Below are 16591 nucleotides of genomic sequence, written 5' to 3'. Positions count from 1 at the left end.
CGCCACCCAGTGTTCCTGTGTCGACCCCCAACCGCGCTGTCCTATGCTGTAGTCACTGACCGCGTTTGCTCATCTTAATTTGCGTTAACTGAAGTTAAAATCCAGTTCCTCCGCTATCACAGAGCCACGAAAGACATCCTGAAGTAGGATTAGGATCGCTGTGAAAACTCTTAAAGTTACAGTAACTGGCTGGAGTATAAAGACCCTAGATTTTCCAGAACATGAGACGGTTAGCAGCACTCAACACTCAGCTTTAATGGGGTTCCTTTGACTTGGGAGCCAGCACAACCAGGCCTTAATGTTTGCTTGAAAGGTGCAGTGGGGGCCCAGGGGATGGCAAGTGGGGTTCACCTGCCCTGCCCAGGGCCAAGGCACGTGTGAGGTATCCCGATCAGCTCCTGCCGCAGGACTCCTGGAGGAAGCAGGGCAGCGGTGGGATTGGCCGTTCCCACACCTGCCTGTGTGCCAGGCAGTTGGGGGACCCAGAGGGTGGGCGAAGCTGGCTGTTCTCAGACAAGTGCAGGCAGATCCCAATTCTCCTCCCGTGTAGTGTCCCTGCTCTGCTTGCTGATAGCTGCCCGTGACTCAGACCCTAGATGGAAGCCTGCTGGGTCCCTGGGTACTCCCTCTCAGAAGGCTTAGAAGTCTGAAAACAAATGCCTTCTTTAGGACTGAGCTCTGAACCTGTGTTCATAATTTGAGTTTCCCTGTCCTCAGGTTTCTGAAGTGGGTGCTAATAAAATCAGAAGAAGGGATTCAGAAGATGCAGAGGGCAGGGGCCAGGCCAGGTCCTGCTGCTGCATGGCCAGGTGAGCTGTGGCTGCCAGCCCTGGAGTCTGTGGGCACCCTAAACTCTCCAGTCTGAGTTTGCAGGGCCTCGGAGTATGTCTGTTACAGAACCTGACGCCTGACATTTGAACGGAAGTGCTGGGCTCCGCTTGGCTGGAGGGATGGACTAGTTCCTCCTGGCTAGGGGCTGAGGTGGTGCTTTCTCCCCTGGGCTCCCGTGGGGATGGGAGCTTCCACTCTTGGTTGCCTGCAGAGGAGGATAAACCTATGAAAGAGTGATCAACAGGCCCAAGAATGCTGTGGGGTTGCCAAACCCCGTGATTTACTTCAGCTCCACCACACACAGCCCTTGACCAAATGGAAAGCAGGACCGTGACGGGCCGGCTAACCCAACAAGTCCTGTCCCTTCCCTCCTCCACTCTGCCAGCCCCAGGGTCCAACACCTCCTGCCTAGGGTAGGGAGCACATGCACTGGGTGTTACAGAGCTGTGCATGGGTGAAAGTTGTATTCAAGCTCAGTGCACACCACTCTATCCAATGTAAGAGTATGAAGTTTATTGATACGGTTTCAGATTCACTCTGCAGCCAACTTTTAAGAAACTATCCCTCATTTAGTATTAAAGACCAAGATATTAAAATATACTTTCTTTTTCCAATCGTGTGTCTATGTGAGGCTAGATTTTCTTATATGCTTCAACCATTCTCACTGATTGTTTTAGGAAACTCATTGTTTTTCATTTTATTTTTTTTGTTTTTCAATTTAAGGTGTTAATGTGTGACAGGTGTATCAGTTCAGTTCAGTCGCTCAGTCATGTCCGACTCTGTGACCCTATGAACCGCAGCATGCCAGGCCTCCCTATCTATCACCAACTGCCAGAGTCTACCCAAACCCATGTCCATTGAGTCAGTGATGCCATCCAACCATCTCATCTGTATAGTTTCTAAGTTAATTACTGTTTTTTAAATTTCTCGGTTTTAATTCTCAGTGTGGTCCCCCTTGACTCGTAAAGCCCACATAAACAGCTCTTTGTTGTTGCGGGGGGGGGGTCCTTTAAATTTGTAAGAGTTCCCTGAAGCCAAAAAGTTGAGGAAGTTTTCTCAAAATTCCTAGTACATCCATGAAATAGATGATTGTCTGGCACTTGAGGTGATGTGTATGAAGACAGGAAAAGTGCAAACATGTCACTGTGGGAACGTCTCAGAGGTCTGAGCTGGGGCTCTCTTCAACACCACTGAGGGGGAGTCCTCTCCAGGGTAAGGAGTTTAGAGGATCAAGATTTTTGTCTTTATACTTTGCAGTGATACGAGGCACATTATGTTTGTAACCAGAAAAAAACATTGTCATAAGGTAATGTCTACTCTTAGTTTCCCCAAAGTGGACTTTGTGAAGATTAAAAACATGCTTTGCAAAATCGTAAATTACCACCTGTATGTAAGGTTTTATTGAATAACATGTAGGTTCTCACAGGGCAGGGGCTGGGTCTTCAAATCCATCACTGTTCTGGAGTCAGATACATGTAATAAACACACACTTAACTCGTGTTGAATATACAAATAAGTGCATGGATGTTTTAAAGTTACCAGTTACATAATTACAACTGCTGTCCAGTTGAATTTTGTCCTCCACAGATGTGTTGACATCCCAGGTCTCAGGCCCTCAGAATGTGACCTCATTTGAAACTAGGGTTGTTGCAAGCGTAATTAGTTAAATAATGAGGTCATGTTGTAGTTTGTGTGTACGTTCGTATCTTAGTTGTGTTTGACTCTTTGCGACTCCATGGACTGTAGCCTGCCAGGCTCCTCTGTCCATGGGATTCTCTAGGCAAGAATACTGGAGTGGGTTGCCATGCCCTTCTCCATGTCATGCCATGCATGACCCAGGGATCAAGCCCGGGTCTCCTGCATTAGCAGGCAGATTCTTTACCATCTGAGCCGCCAGGCAAGCCCCCATCTGGGAGTGGGGGCCCCTAATTCAGACAGTGGTGTCCTATAAGACAGACACCCAGGGAGAGGCAAAGACCTGAGTAATGTATCCACAAGCCAAGGACAGCCGGTGTCCAGCAGAGCCCCAGCTCAAGTTCCCTATCCCTAGGGAGTCCCCGGCTCATCAGAGCGCCAGCCACTCCCTGGGGGTGGAAATCCAAACACTTCTTTCCCAGAGTCCAAGTCACCAAGGAGAGCTCAAGGCAGCTGGGCTTCACTTAGCAAAGAAGAGACCAGACCAGCTGTGTTGGGGGGGGAGTCATCTGCAAGCTGGGTCCTGCCCACCCACTGGCCTGCATGCACCCCTCTTGGACCTGTCTCCTTCCCAACATGCTGAGTGCTGGGGACACAACCATTTTACAGCAGGAGGGGCCCCCACACAGGCTCTGTGGGACCCCATCTGATGACAAGTAGTCCAGGCCCATGCCTGTTCTTCAGTAGCCCTGCGGGAGTTGGAGAGACTGCCTTTCCCACCAGCCAAGTCTGGGAGCCGGAGGCTGGCCCTGTCCTCGCTTTCCCTCCTCTCCCTGCCGGGCAACCCCTGACTACCAACTGAAAGACACTTCTGAGGCTTCAAGCCCCTGGTTGTGGCACACTGAATAGCATCCTAGAAAACTAATGCAACTGCCGAAGAGCACAGTCGCTTTTCTTCAGCAGGAAGAGAAGCAGCATGTAGGTGCCGACCCCGCTCTCTGTCCCACACAGCTTGCTGGGCTGGTAGGATGTGTGAGGGGCTGGAAGGAGGCCCACTGGGGACGGCCTCTGCACTTCCAGCCCAGATGGCCTGCTGCACACCCTGTTCCACTGCCCCCAGGCACCAGACACCCCCCGCTGTTTCCAGAACACACAGGGTCCTGGAGGCAGAGTGTCCGGTGGTTTAGAACCTGTCCCACTTCCCAAAGGGGAGCCTAACCCCAACCCCTACCCCAGGGTGGGCTGTTAGTGACTCACTTCTGCTTCCATAGCTAGTTCATGCCGCTGGCCCAGGGACCCGCTGCCAAGTCGTGAGGATGCTCAGGCAGGCCAGTAGACAGTCTTGGTGAGGTGAGGCGGCCTCCCGCCAGCACCCATGTGAGCCAGCCAACATGGAAGTGGGTGGCTTCCTGCCGCAGGCAGCCTCCAGACAGCCAGGGCCTCCACCATTGTCCTGACTGCAGCCTCCTGAGAGGCCCCACACCAGAATGACCCAGCTCCTGAATTCCTGACTCAACAGAAACTGAGGTGATGTTTCTTGTCCTCTGCCACTGCTTGGACTCATTTGTTTCACAGCAATAGGTACTGAGTACAGCTCTAACTCCTCCCCAGAATGAGTCCCACCTATGCTTCTCTGTTAAGAAGTGTGATCGCTCAGGGAACTGAAACGAGCTCTGTGACAATCTAGAAGGGTGGGATGTGGTGGGAGGTGAGAGGGAGGTTCAAGAGGGAGGGGATATATGCATACCTACAGCTGATTCACGTTGATGTGTGGCAGAAACCAACATAATAAACTGTAAAGCGATTATCCTCCAATTAAAAATTTAAAAAGTGTGATCGCTCTTCTGGGAAGGCTTCCCCATCATGTCCTCATGTCAGAGGTTCCATGTGGTAACTGCCCCTCAATGCCTTACCAGAGCCCCCAGAGGGGTAAGAAGCCCTGACCTGTGATCGGCTGCTTCTCTGAGAATTCCAGGGCCACGTGCTTCTGTGTGGTGAGCATGTGCCTGTGAACCCAGATGACAGGCACGCACAACTCACGCCTTCTAAAAGTATTTTCAACGTATTTCTTTCCGCTCCTGCAGATTTCTGATGCCTCCACTTTACTGGAGGCTGTGTGTCCTGGATTCCGACTTCCCCACCTCTCCCTGGGCAGGGGATGGAGGGGAAATGGTGCAAGTTCCTTGGAGCCTGGGGAAATAGCCAGGACTGCCCCAGCAGAGGGCTGTGGGTGTGGGGAGAGGTGAATGGGTTTCTCTGGGTCCCGGGGAGCAGGCATCTCTCCAGAGTCTGTCTTTGGTCCAGTGTGGACATCTACCAAACATGCCATCTCCACAGAATTCTGAGGGGTCCCTGTCGGGCACCCCATGTGGCAGTTCAGGTCCCAGAAGACAGTCATGTCAGCCAGTGTGAGTTAGGATGTCTACTTGGTCCCTATGTGCCACTTCCAAGTCCCCGCGTGAGGGCCAGATATGTGTCTGTGAACCATAAGTTGCCCAGCAGGGCCCACAGAGCCACAGGGCACACACTGAGATTCCAGGACCACCCTGAGATTCCAGGACCACCCTCCCTGCCCGAGCAAGACCCACAGCCATGGTGAGAAGGCAACTCAGACCCCACGCCGGCAACCTGAGAGCCTGGCCCGCAGGAAGACTCAGCCCTGGGGGAGCCAGGGCAGCCTCCTCCCTCCGCCTCCACCAACTCCTGGGTCTCCAGAGGTGAAAGTGGGCTTGTGTGCTGTTTCTGTGCTTCTTTCTTAAAATTGCCATTGTCACAAGAACGACTCACAGTTGTGATAATACTCAAGGTTGGGGTTTCCAGGAGGAGAGCTGGCTTTCTCACTGATGCACAGGCAGCGAGCAACCCCACAGCTGCAGGACACACTGGGACAGCGCAACCATTTCTTAAACACACAGGTTTTTTTTTAATTGTTCGTTTTTAAGTTCACTTTCACTATGTGGATGAGATGGGTGTGTATGACACTAGGGCTTCTGCTATGAGAGACCTGCCGTGGCTCAGAGAAATCCCACCCTCGGTCCTCTTTCCGCTCCCCTTTCTGAGTCCACAGAAGCCGCCTGTGGGCACTGGTGGGTCCCAACCTGGCGGGTTCCAATCCTGCTTGTCACTCCCTCCAGGGCTGTCTTGGTGGGGACAGAGGGGTGAGCACAGGTCCCAACTTTCCTAAAGCCCACTGCAGAAGTCACTACCTGCCTGTGCTCTCTGGCTTGGCTCTGGGAGGCCACCAGCGGTGACACTGTAGGTTTCTGTGGAATGGAAGCCAGGGGCACTGAGGGCTGCCATCTGGTCTCTGTGGCACTGGCTCTGGGCCCTTCCTGTGAGAAACCCCTCACACTTTCCACCAAGTGGCTGGCCAGCAGGGACGTGGCCCTCAAGCATTCAGCCATGGGGCTGGGGCTGCGTGGAGAAAGGGAGGCTGCTGCCATGTCATCAAAGGCCAGCACCGGGGGGGTCTGGAGTTCTCCCCAGGCTGAGGGAGGGGGAGGAACCCAGCCAAGGAGGGTCTTGGCAGGAGAGGCCTAGAGTCAGGCCTCCAATCTGCAGGCTAGCCAGAGGGTGCCATCAGCCAGAAATGGAAGGATGGGGTAGGTGGGGAGGCAGCTTGAGGAACCCTGACCCTTACCCTCCAACATCTGAACTTTCAGGCACTGGTCCTCTATCCCCTAATATCTACTTAGGGCTCCCAGAGGGGCAATTGGGGCTGCCACCCTCCCACACCTGGCCACATGAAAGCTCTGTGGCTGGAAACAGATAGGGGCATCTTTTAAACAAAGAAGAGGGCACACAGGAAGGAGCCAGGACTCTAAAGGGCTCTACAGACAGGTCTTCCAAGGCTGCCTACAAAGCCTGGAGAAGGAGAGGAGGGACAGTGGGAGGCCGGCTGTCCCAACAGAGATGCTGTGCCAGAGAGAAGAAGGCCCTTCTGGGAGGAGGGGCTGGCAGGGGTGGCCATGCTGCTTACAGCCCTCTAGACCACAGCAGTTTGCTCACGATCCCGGTGGAGATGGCCCACTCTCCTAAAGACTCTGGCCAAACCACACCCCGTGACCTCTCCAGCCAAGCGCAATGACTGAAGGCTCCCAGGACAGCCAAGGGTGCCAACCTCAGGCCAAGTTGTCTCTGGGGACCCCTGTGCCACCACATTACAGCACCTTGCAGCTCCTACCCACCAGTTCCAGAAAGCACTGCCGCACACGCAGCTCCCAAGGCTGGCCAGTGACTGGATACCTGCCCCTCACTGCCCAGAGTCCTTCTCCGTTCAAGTCTTTCTTCATCTGCCCCCTCCTGTGTGCCCAGCCCCTCTTCCAGGGGAGGACGTGCAGGTGGTGGTGCCTCTACGTGCTGGCAGAGCTGGCTCAGAGGACGTGCCCTAAGTGACAAGGTGCTCATAAGGACCCGAGTGTTCCTGTCACCATCACTGGCTTTATTGAGGTCGCCACCACGTCTGCTAAGAGGTTTGCCAAGAGGGGACCCAGCCACCGCCCAGCTTGGGCCTGAACTGAGGGACCGTGTGCCACTCCCTGGGGGCTCCTCCAGAGAGAGCCTGTGGTCAAAGCCTTGCCACAAGGACCAGACAGCTCGGAGTGCGGAAAGAGAAGCTGAAGCTGGGAGGGCAGGAGAGGAGGGAGGAGCGGGAGCAAAAGTTGCATCTAGACAAAGTCGAACAAAACAAAACTGAAACCCAGATGTGTTCCTGTCTCATCTCGGGATCCAGGCGTTGCGGAGTCCAGAAGGCCCCTTAGCCGGACATCTCCTCGCGCTGCTCCTTGTTCCTGCGCACCTCGGCCGCGTGCAGCTCCTGCCAGGACAGGCGGAGTGGGCAGGGCCCTGCAGCCGGGAGGGACTGGGTCCTGCCCCTCCCAGTCCTCCTGGGCTCTGCGTGTACTGCCCTCGCCCCCGCTCCCGGCTTGGGGACCCTAGGGTCTTTTCCTCCCTAGATTGGTTCGGTTCGAGGTGCTGCAGATGCGACCAATGAGGACACGCTTAGCGACCAGGAGCAACAGAGGGCAGGGAGAGGCCTGAGAAACCGACTGAAAGTGTGGCTGGCCCTCAGTGAGTCTGGGGTTGTGTCCAGACCAGAGCGTTGTGGCTCAAGGGATTTCCCGGGTGTGCAGGCTTCGGGCCTCCCTGGCACTAACCCAGTCCCACTCGCAGGGAGGGGGCTCCGGCCGGGGCAGGGGTTCCCCGCACCCTAGCCGGCTACAGCAGGACAGGGAGTCATGGGGAGGCCGGACTGTGGGAGTGCTAGTGGTGCAGTGGGCAGGCACCGCCGAAAGAAACATCTGGGGACCCCAGCTTCGGGCCCCGCCCCCTGCTCGGATCCACCCGCCTTTGGCCCCGCCCTCTGCTCGGGCCTGGCCCGCGCGCGCACCTTCTCGCGCAGCCGCTCACGCAGCGCCGCCAGGTGCGCCTCGCGAATCTCCTTGCTGAGCTCCATCTTGTAGTTGAGCTTCTCCTCGGCCAGACGGCTGAAGTTGTTGTTCTCCTCCAGCGCCTTGTGCAACACCTCGCGTTCGTGCTCGCGCCGCTCCGCCAGCTGCTTCAGCACCTGCGCCTCCTGCGTCTGCGCGGCAAGGAGGTGGTGGTGCCGGGCAGGCGAGCGTGAGGGGCGGCCGGGCCCACCCCTCCAGGCATACCCCCCAGCTCTCCGCGCTGCTGTCAGGGACCCGCCGCTCAGCCCGAGCCCACCGGACTCGTCCTCGGTGAGAGCTCAGGCCTACACTGTCCTGCCGTAGGCTAGGGTGACCATCTCATCCCCAGACAAGCCCTTCCTGTCCACCCTCGGCCGCAGAGCTGCCCCTTCCCCGCTGGACTCCGGGCGCCCCCTCTCCATCCCACTCCAGAGTCCGGGCTGCCCTAAAGAATATTGGAGGAGCGGAAGAAGCTCTAAGTTTGTGGGCTGTTACTGAGCTTTCCCTTGTCTCTTCTTCAAAGGTCTGCCCGCTGAGCACAAAGTAGGTGCTTAATACACACCAGGTTCTGAGCTCCCTGAGGGGCTGGGGGCGGTGGAGGGCCCCTCAGGGCCGCTGGGGAAGGGAAGAGTCAGAATGAGAAGAGTGGCGCTGCTGGCGGTCCCAAGGGGAGACCCAAGAGCCCCAGAGGTAACAGCCTCCCTCAGCCTCCTTCAGAAGGCTGCCGGGCGCCACCCAGGAGCTGGTCACTATTGGGTAACACTGAGAAGCCTGGGCCTCTAGGTCTCACCAGCCCTGCTGTAAGGGGGTGGATAGAGCTGCTGCCCCTGCCCAGCAGGCTTGAGCATCAGGACAGCACTCCTGACAGCATAGGGTTTTCTGTGTGTTTCAGTCTGAGAGAGTCTGGTGTGAGAAGGGGAGGAGGGGCCTGCTTCTACCAGGGGCACCCTGAGCTCCCCTGCTCAGGAGTCTGCCTACCCAGGCTCCTCTCCCAGCACCCTGCCTGGGGCTACCTTCTGATCTTCCCATCTGGCCAGGATGGCCGAGGGCACCCCTCCCAACAATGACACCCCTCTTCCAGTGGCTGCCACCCAGGAATCCTTCCTCCCTCCCCCGTTTCATTCTGATGGCTCAGAGGGTAGTCCAGGGATATGAGACTCTCTCTGCTACAGGCCCAAAGCCCAGCAGATGCTTGGAGAACCCTGCTCCTTGGGGACTCTGTCTGTGGCTACAAGTCCCCCTGACCATCTTCATCAGGACCCAGAGGGGCGGCTCCTGACCTTCCTCCGCTCCTCAGCTGCCTCCAGCCGCTTCTGCAGCTCTTCCAGGGAGGTGTCCTTCCTCTTGGGGGGGGAGGAGAGCACGGGACTCTCCGGGGACAGGTCGGAAGGGGACTTGAGGATGACCTCAAAGCTCTGGCCGGAGGCCCTCTTGTCCAGCTGTTTCACCTCCATGTCTGCAGGGCAAGAGCAGGTGGGGGCTTCAGGAGGGCTGGGCGAGGAGCGGGGAGGCTGAGCACACATCCAAGTCAAGAGCTGAGAGAAGGGGTGAGGCTTCTCATGTGGGACTCCAGGACTGGGCCCCCAGGACCGGCCCCTCCCCCAGGGACCCTTCTCCAGAAGCCAATCAACCAGCAGGGTTCACAGATGCCATGGGAGGGGGGCAGTGAGGTCAGGTGGCAGCAGGCAGTGGGAGGTCAAGGGCCAGGCACTCACCCCCATACTGGTAGACGGTGTTGGGGTGCGGCTGTGAGTAGAAGCAGGAGCAGATGAGCGACAGCACCGACAGTTCCTTCATCTTCTCCTTGTATGCTGTGGGCATGAGGCCAGGCTGAGCGAGCGCCAGCCCATCACTTCTCTGGCCCCACCTCCCTGGCAGCCCAGCCCCACCCCCCACTCTGCCCCCATCACTCCCTTAAGGTGCCTCTCTGGGAACACATGGATCATGCTCTTTTTGTGTCCCACATCTCTGACTGTGCATCCCTTCCTCCCTCCTGGATGTTAGTTGTCTTCCCCTGGGCATGCCTCCTTGTGGGTGCCCTGCATTGTTCTGTCACTGAGTCCCTGCACCTCAACCCCCATGTCTTTGTCTCCCTCTCCCTCCTTTTCTCTTTTTTGGCATTTCTGTCTGTCTCCCCTGCCTCTATCTATCTGTGTCTCTGCTTCCTTTTGTCTTTTTGGCTCTCCATCTGTCCCCACCTCTCGCTGTATCTTTGCATCTCGCTGATTCTTTGTCACTGTGTATCTTCCTGACTCTCACCTCCCTCTGCCCCTCCCTGGACTTCCTCCTTCCTCACCTTTCCCTCTCATGAATACTTGCCCAGTTGGTAGAGAGGTTGACCACCACACTCATGACTGGGCCAGCACAGATGTAGAGCTTCTGCAGGCAGCATTTTCTTGGGCTGTACACTTAGGTGAGGCCCTTAGACCCTCTTGTCCCCGCACCTGCCCTGTAGTGCCACCACCCTGGGATGAAACCTGGTTCTCACTAGACACACACCGGTGCCTCTCAAAGCCAGAGTGAAGGGAGCTGTCCGTTCAGCACCACACCCCTCCCTCTACCCTTGCAGGGTGAGTGCCCCCAGCCAATATCCACAGTACCCAACCAGAAAAGGAGGTAAGCCTGCTCAGGCCCTGGGCCCTGTCAGAGAAGGGGAGATGACCGCTCTCAGAGTGAAAATAACTGGGCTGTTCGTGGTCTCTTCACACAAACCAGGCCCCAAAGTAGACACATGGGTTTGATGCCTCACCCACTGGTTCTCAACAATCCTGTAAGCCATACTGTCACCCCGCCCCCATTCAATCAAAAGTGGGCCCAGATAGCTGGGGTGATTTGTTCAGAGCTTCTCCATGTCAACCCAGGTAGTGTGTGTTCTTTCCAACCCCATACTAGGTCCCAAAGACTAGGGGCCTCAGACCCCCAGACCTTCCTCCCTGGCTGGAGAAGCTATTAGGGGTCTCCAAAGAGACATTCCAAGGAGAAGGACTCTGGCTCTCAAGAGAGAGAGAGAGCATGCATTGCTACCCACAGCAGCCTTCCATGTGGCAAACAGTTTGGACAGAAAACTTTCTGATCAAATTTCATACAAGATAGTGTTTTAAAATTGAATTAACATAAAATTGGGGAAAGTGTTGGAATAGAAATAGGACTCAGGACAGGAGTGACCAGCCCCTGTCTCAGGTAACAGTATGCTGTGAGCAGGGTCTTCCACCAGCCAGTGCACAGAATGATGGTATTGGATCGAAACATCCTGATGATCCAGACCCTTCTGGAGAGAGCCCAAGGAGCCTTGAAAGGAGCACAAAGGAATCCTGGACAAGCAGCAGGGAGGGCCTTTGGGGGTCTCAGAGGGGAAACGGCAGAGACACGTGACTTGGTCATTGGCTCAGGAGGCTGAGAAGGATGGCCAGGTAGAGGCAGGTCTCAAAGGTGATTTTGGCCTGACTTATCAATTTTGCTTTTTCAGAAACAGAATCTAGTTGTCTATTACTTATGTCATTAAAAAGTTAACTTTAGGACTTCCCTGGTGGTACAGTGAATAAGAATCTGCCTGCCAGTCCGGGGGGATGCTGGTTTGATCCCTGGTCTGGGATGAGTCCACATGCCTCAGAACAACTAAGCCTGTGCGCCTTGAGCCTATGCTCTGCAACAAGAGAAGCCACCACAGTGAGAAGTCTGTGCACTGCAGCTAGAGAGTAGCCCCCACCCGCTGCAACTAGAGAAAGCCTGCACACAGCAACAGAGACCCAGAAAGCCATAAATAAATAAAAAGTTGAAAAGTAACAGCCCAGTGGGAGGGATGCTCCCCAAGAGAGGACTTGTGTGTCTGGCTGCTGGTGGTGGGAGGGACTGCGTGGCAGTTGGGGAACGAGTAAATTGGAGAGAACACCAGTGGGGGAAGCTTGCACCCAGGCTGGAGATCAAGACTGAGCCTAGTCATGTGCAAGATGGGAGAGAGGCTTCAAGTTCCTCTCATTACAGAGGGGAGAGTGGACGGAGGGCCAGGCCTCTCCACAGAGGTAGCTCCAACCAGGAAACCCCTGCAGCAGGAACAATCTTCCTTTTCTCTCTTCATAAGACCCTCTCTTCCTTCCCTATCATTGACTTCAGAAGGTCATTTATTTATTTATTTTTTTAATAAAAATATTACCCATCAGCCCGCAGGGGGTGAGGGGCTGGGGTGCCACAAGCCGTCTTGGTTTCTTCTCTTCACGCACACCTTTCCCTCTCTACGCCCGTAGCTAGCCTCCAGAAGGTCATTTAAAAAGTCTCTACTATGAACTGGATTGCTTTCAGCCACCCCCTGACCCATATTAAATGTTAAACATGCAAAAATGCATATTAGCCTTTTGGATGATGATATCCCAGACAAGCAAGAGTTAGAAGGCACTGGGTCAGCGTATAGCAGCAGCGTGATAACAGTAATAGTCGTCCAAGGGGCCTGGGGTGGGCATGCCACACCCTTCCTCCCAACTGACTCTCAAGACCAGCCACCACAGGCAGACACCCTCATCAACCTCATTTCTACAGAGGTGAAGAAGGCTCAGAGAGGGCAAGTGGCCCTCCCAGAGTCACACAGCATGCCAAGATGGGAGCTTGTCAGGAGCCCAGGCCTCTGAACTTTCCTCTTGGGAGCCTCATGGAGGGGTGGGAAGGTCTTCCAGAACTAGGAGGGAAGTGAGCCCATCATAGATTCTCACTCACCCCTAGAAGGGCCTTGGAGGCTGCTGCTTGCTGCCTCTTGACAGATGGAGCTTGTTGCCACTCAGACTGTCCCTCTCTTGCTAGTCAGAGTCGGGAGCCCAACATGGCAGGTTGTACCCAGTCTGTCCCTCTCTCACTAGTCAGAGTCGGGAGTCCAACATGGCAGGAATTGCCAGCAGCATTCACCTTTTTCTGGGAAATGTGGCTACAACCGTCACATTGCCTGGCATGGACTGGGCACTCACCTCCTGGCAGGCCCAAGCCCAAGCACTGTTTCCCAAAATAGCTCATTCAACCCTTAGAACAAGCCTAGGGGAGGTGCTGGCACTATTACTGCCAGCCAGATGGGGAAATTGAGCCTCTGAAAGGCTAGGTAGCAGGTGCAAAGCCTCATAGCTTGCCAGAGTTGCATAAGGGGATGAATATGAACAAGTCTGCAAATGTGCCTGAAGAGCTGAGCACTAGGGAAGGACACCAAGAGGTGGTGTCCTCAGAGTGCAGCCTCCAGGAAGCGCAGCCCAGGGTGGAGGTGACCCTGGAAGGCCACTGAGGCATGGAAGCCTGCTCCAGTCAGAGATATGTTTTCAGAAGGACTCCATAGCTGGTTCACTTTGGCCACAGTTATTGGTAGTGTCATGTAGCCACTTCTGGGCCAGACCTCCCTCCTACCAAATTTTGCTGGGAGAAGCTGTGGTGAGCACAGGCACCTGTACATGTGCCCACACTCTACAGAGGGCAGCACTGATGACAGAACAGGAAAGGCTCGGCCCCATGTGACGTCAGCCAGGGCACTTCTCAAGTGGGCACTGCACCACATCTTTGAAGTCATGGCCAAGCTGGACAAAACTGACCAATTGTACCCATGGTCTCCTTCTGGACACCAGTGGTAACTTGGACACCCAGAAAAATCCTGAGAACAAGTGTGAGTGAGCAGTGCCCCAAAGACTGGCCAAGAAGAGGGTGTGGTGCCATAGGGTCTGAGGTTGGAGGATCTGGACCCAGCCCTGATGGCCATCGAGGGTAAGGCTTCCTCTTCGTCCCTCCCCACCTAACCTAACTCTGCTCAAGTCCGAAGGATGAGAAGGAGGCCTGTTGAGCAGTGTTTTTACCAACAGGGTGAAAAGCTGATAAATGCTCCCTAGGAGTGGTTGCCCATGTCCCCCAGCTCAGCACAGGCGGTGAATGAGGCCACTCAGCTCCACCCCAGGGTGGGACTGGGGCAGCACTGGCCACCTTCATTTGCCCAGTGTCTCTGGGGATGACAGGGAGAGGGCAGGGGGTGGATGAAGTCCAGATGGACAAGACCCCCCAAGAAGGTTGGGGAGGGGTGTAGTCAATGACGCCCGTGGTCTCTTCCCACGCTCCTGCAGAAGTCACCAGGGGCCAGAACCACCCGCCTTCAGGGGCGGGGTCAGCGCGGTGCACACGTGGGTGGGCGGAGCTCTGGCGCTTCCGGCCTAAGCGGGTGCTCCCGAGAGTCTAGTTAGCTGGGGAGGGGGGATTGAAGAGACTGGTGCCCAGGGGAGAGGGAAGAATGGGCAGGGTGACCGGGTGGAAGTGGGAGCCACTCCACCCAGCCATCTCCGGCACCGAGTGCAAAGATGAAACTGGTTTTGGGGAGACTAGACTGGGCAGAGCGTTTCTAGGGAACGTGACCCTCGCGTCCTTGCGCCGGGGGTTGCCGGGCAGCACCCTCGCGTCCAGTATTTGCCACGCGTTTCCCGCCTTGTCCAGTGCCCGCTCCTCCGCGAGATCCTCGGGCCTGCTGCGGACGGGGGAGGAGGGGGGTCGTTGCCCTTGAGGGCGGTGGGTCTGCAGCTGGGGGGGGGCGGGGCGGCAGGGAAGGGAAGGAGGGGCAGACGCCCATCCTCACCGGAACCCGCAGTATAAAGGGCGGTGGCTTTTTCGACCGGGGTGGGTGGCACCTTGTCACAGAGGGTGGTCTCGAACCCTCAGCGGCGAGGGGAGGGGGCAGCGAGGCGAAATGCGGGCGCGGCTTTGCTCAGGTTTCCTTCCCCCGTCTTCTCGCAGCGTCCCCTCCAGTCCCCGGCCGCTCCGTTGGCGCAGGGAGGGTCCAGGCCGCACCGGCCCCGGGCTGGGACTCCCGCAAAGGGTCCTGTGCTCCTCCCTCCGACCCCCGTGAAGGCGTAGTTCCACCAGGGTCTGCGGTCGCCGGACGCCTCCCTAGACCATGCCTGCACCCCTCGAGCGCGCCCACCCAGATTCTCGGAGCCACCCTGTGGTACGGCAGTCGCGCCCGGCCTGGCACAGCGGCGCACGAAGGGGCAACGGCACCCCCAGGCCGACGCCCCCACCCCGAGCGTGGTCCCTACCCCGCGGCCCAAGCCCGCTAGGCTGGCACCGCAATCCCTGCCCTATGGGCATCGGGTCTCCCCATCCCCTGGTCCCCAACCCTGTCTCCTGCAGGTTCCACCCGGAGCTTGCCCGCTCCCTTTCAGGGCGCAGGGTCCGAGATGGGAAAACACTCCACATCCCGCCCAGCAGTAGGCGAGGCCAGACAATAGTCTGTGCTCAGACCTGCTGCCCCAGGACGGCGGAGTCCCGGGTGCCTACCGGAGATGGTGCTGGCCATGGTGCTGGCGGCGGCGGGGTTGCGGGAGGCGGGAGAGGCGCGGGCGGCGGCTGGAGCTGCAGTCGGCGAATGCTGCAGTGTCGAGGAGGGGAGGGAGCTAGGGAGGGCGGGAGGCGGGAGCGCAGGGGAGAGGGAGGGAGAGAGAAAGAAAGAGAGAGGGAGAGAGAGAGAAAGCGCCCGGCTGTGGCTTGGGCTGCAGCCGTCGGAGGGAGGGGGTGATGGGAGGGGACAATGGGAGGGGCTGAGATCTGCCTGGGATGCAGAGCCCTGCGCTGCAGCCAGAGGCCCATCCTCCCACCGCTCACTGTTAGGACCCGCTGCCCCAACTTGGCTTTGTACACTTTCAGGGGGCTGGTGGAGACAGCACCCAATTCCCCAGGGGCTGTGCAGGAGGAGGGGGCAGGCCTCAACGTCAGGGTGGGGTTGCAGAGCTCTTCTGAGGCCAGTGAAGGCTGGGAGGTGCCTTTTTTGTGCCCAGGCTTGTGCTGAGGGAAAGCAAATCATGGATGGTGTGGGTGGGGGCTGGTCTGGAAGGCCTCCAGGGGCCTCCCAGAGGATGAGCAACTCGAGGCAGAGAAGAGGGTAAATCAACGTGCAAAGGCCTAGAACAAAGCTTTGGAGGAAGACAGAGACAGGATCTAATACCCACTCTGACATCTATTTGCTGTGTGATTGAAGGCAAGTTTCTGACCTCTCTGGGCCTCCGTTTCTCAGATGTGAGATGAGATAATGGTGTAATCCCCAGTGGTGTAGGAGAAGTGTGCAAACTTGGTGAGTGGTGTCCTGCCTGCTTCCTCCTCAGACTCAGAGTTCTGGTTGATACCCTCAAAGGGAAGGCCTTTCCCGGAGTAAGCATCACCTCTTTGGGAATGGGAAGTCAGGCAGATGGAGTGTTGTTCCCATTTTAGGGACAGAACCACTAGGCCAAGAAAAGGGCTGACCCCCAAGCAACGGAGTCCTGGAGCCAGAAGTAGAACTCTGGGGAAACCCGGAACATGCAGAGACGAGGAAAGCAAAGAACCTTGATGTGCACACTCAGTGAGCATAATGGGTAACCATCTGTCCTGTGGTCCACATGGGGGCTGGTCTACCATGGGAGTCCCACAAAGCCTACCAGAACAGACACTCAGTGCAAGTTCACTGACTTGATTGAAATCTCTGTGCCGGCCTTCTGGGGCTTGCTATGTGGCCTCCATGTCCCTTTCTGCTCATGTCTCAGGGTGTAGGACCACAGCACTTACATGTTATAATTTTAGAAGGCTGGGCAGGTGGTCCTGATGCACAATGTGTGACCAGGGTCCTCAGCTCCAGTTCTGGCCCAGGGTTTGCTGAATCTCTGGGTCCTGGACTTCCCTTCCTTGGACTTCTGTGGGAGAAAATGCCACTACTCTTAGAGGGT

At 56.6% G+C, this 16591-nt stretch overlaps 1 protein-coding gene across 1 annotated transcript; it reads right to left on the bottom strand.

Annotated features, from left to right (window-relative positions):
- Positions 1–5429: 5429 nt before the first annotated feature.
- STMN3 (stathmin 3) lies at positions 5430–15303 on the bottom strand. Its single transcript, XM_070382083.1, has 5 exons — positions 15174–15303; positions 9611–9706; positions 9176–9351; positions 7856–8047; positions 5430–7282 (listed from the first exon to the last, which is right to left on the bottom strand). The coding sequence occupies exons 1-5, from the start codon at positions 15190–15192 to the stop codon at positions 7223–7225; spliced, it is 543 nt and encodes a 180-aa protein (XP_070238184.1). The 5' UTR covers positions 15193–15303; the 3' UTR covers positions 5430–7222.
- Between the last annotated feature and the right edge of the window lie 1288 nt (positions 15304–16591).

Source organism: Bos mutus, chromosome 13, assembly GCF_027580195.1.
Source record: "Bos mutus isolate GX-2022 chromosome 13, NWIPB_WYAK_1.1, whole genome shotgun sequence".
Classification (NCBI taxonomy): Eukaryota; Metazoa; Chordata; class Mammalia; order Artiodactyla; family Bovidae; genus Bos; species Bos mutus.
Note: the sequence above shows the minus strand (reverse complement) of the source record. Positions and strands in the feature narration are given on the sequence as shown.

Excerpts from the sequence above, each read along its gene's own strand:
- STMN3 (XM_070382083.1), bottom strand. Across the intron at positions 9,352-9,610 it reads CACCGTCTACCAGTATGGGG|ACATGGAGGTGAAACAGCTG; the intron begins GTGAGTGCCTGG and ends CTTGCCCTGCAG. Across the intron at positions 7,283-7,855 it reads GTGAGCGGCTGCGCGAGAAG|GAGCTGCACGCGGCCGAGGT; the intron begins GTGCGCGCGCGG and ends CTGTCCTGGCAG.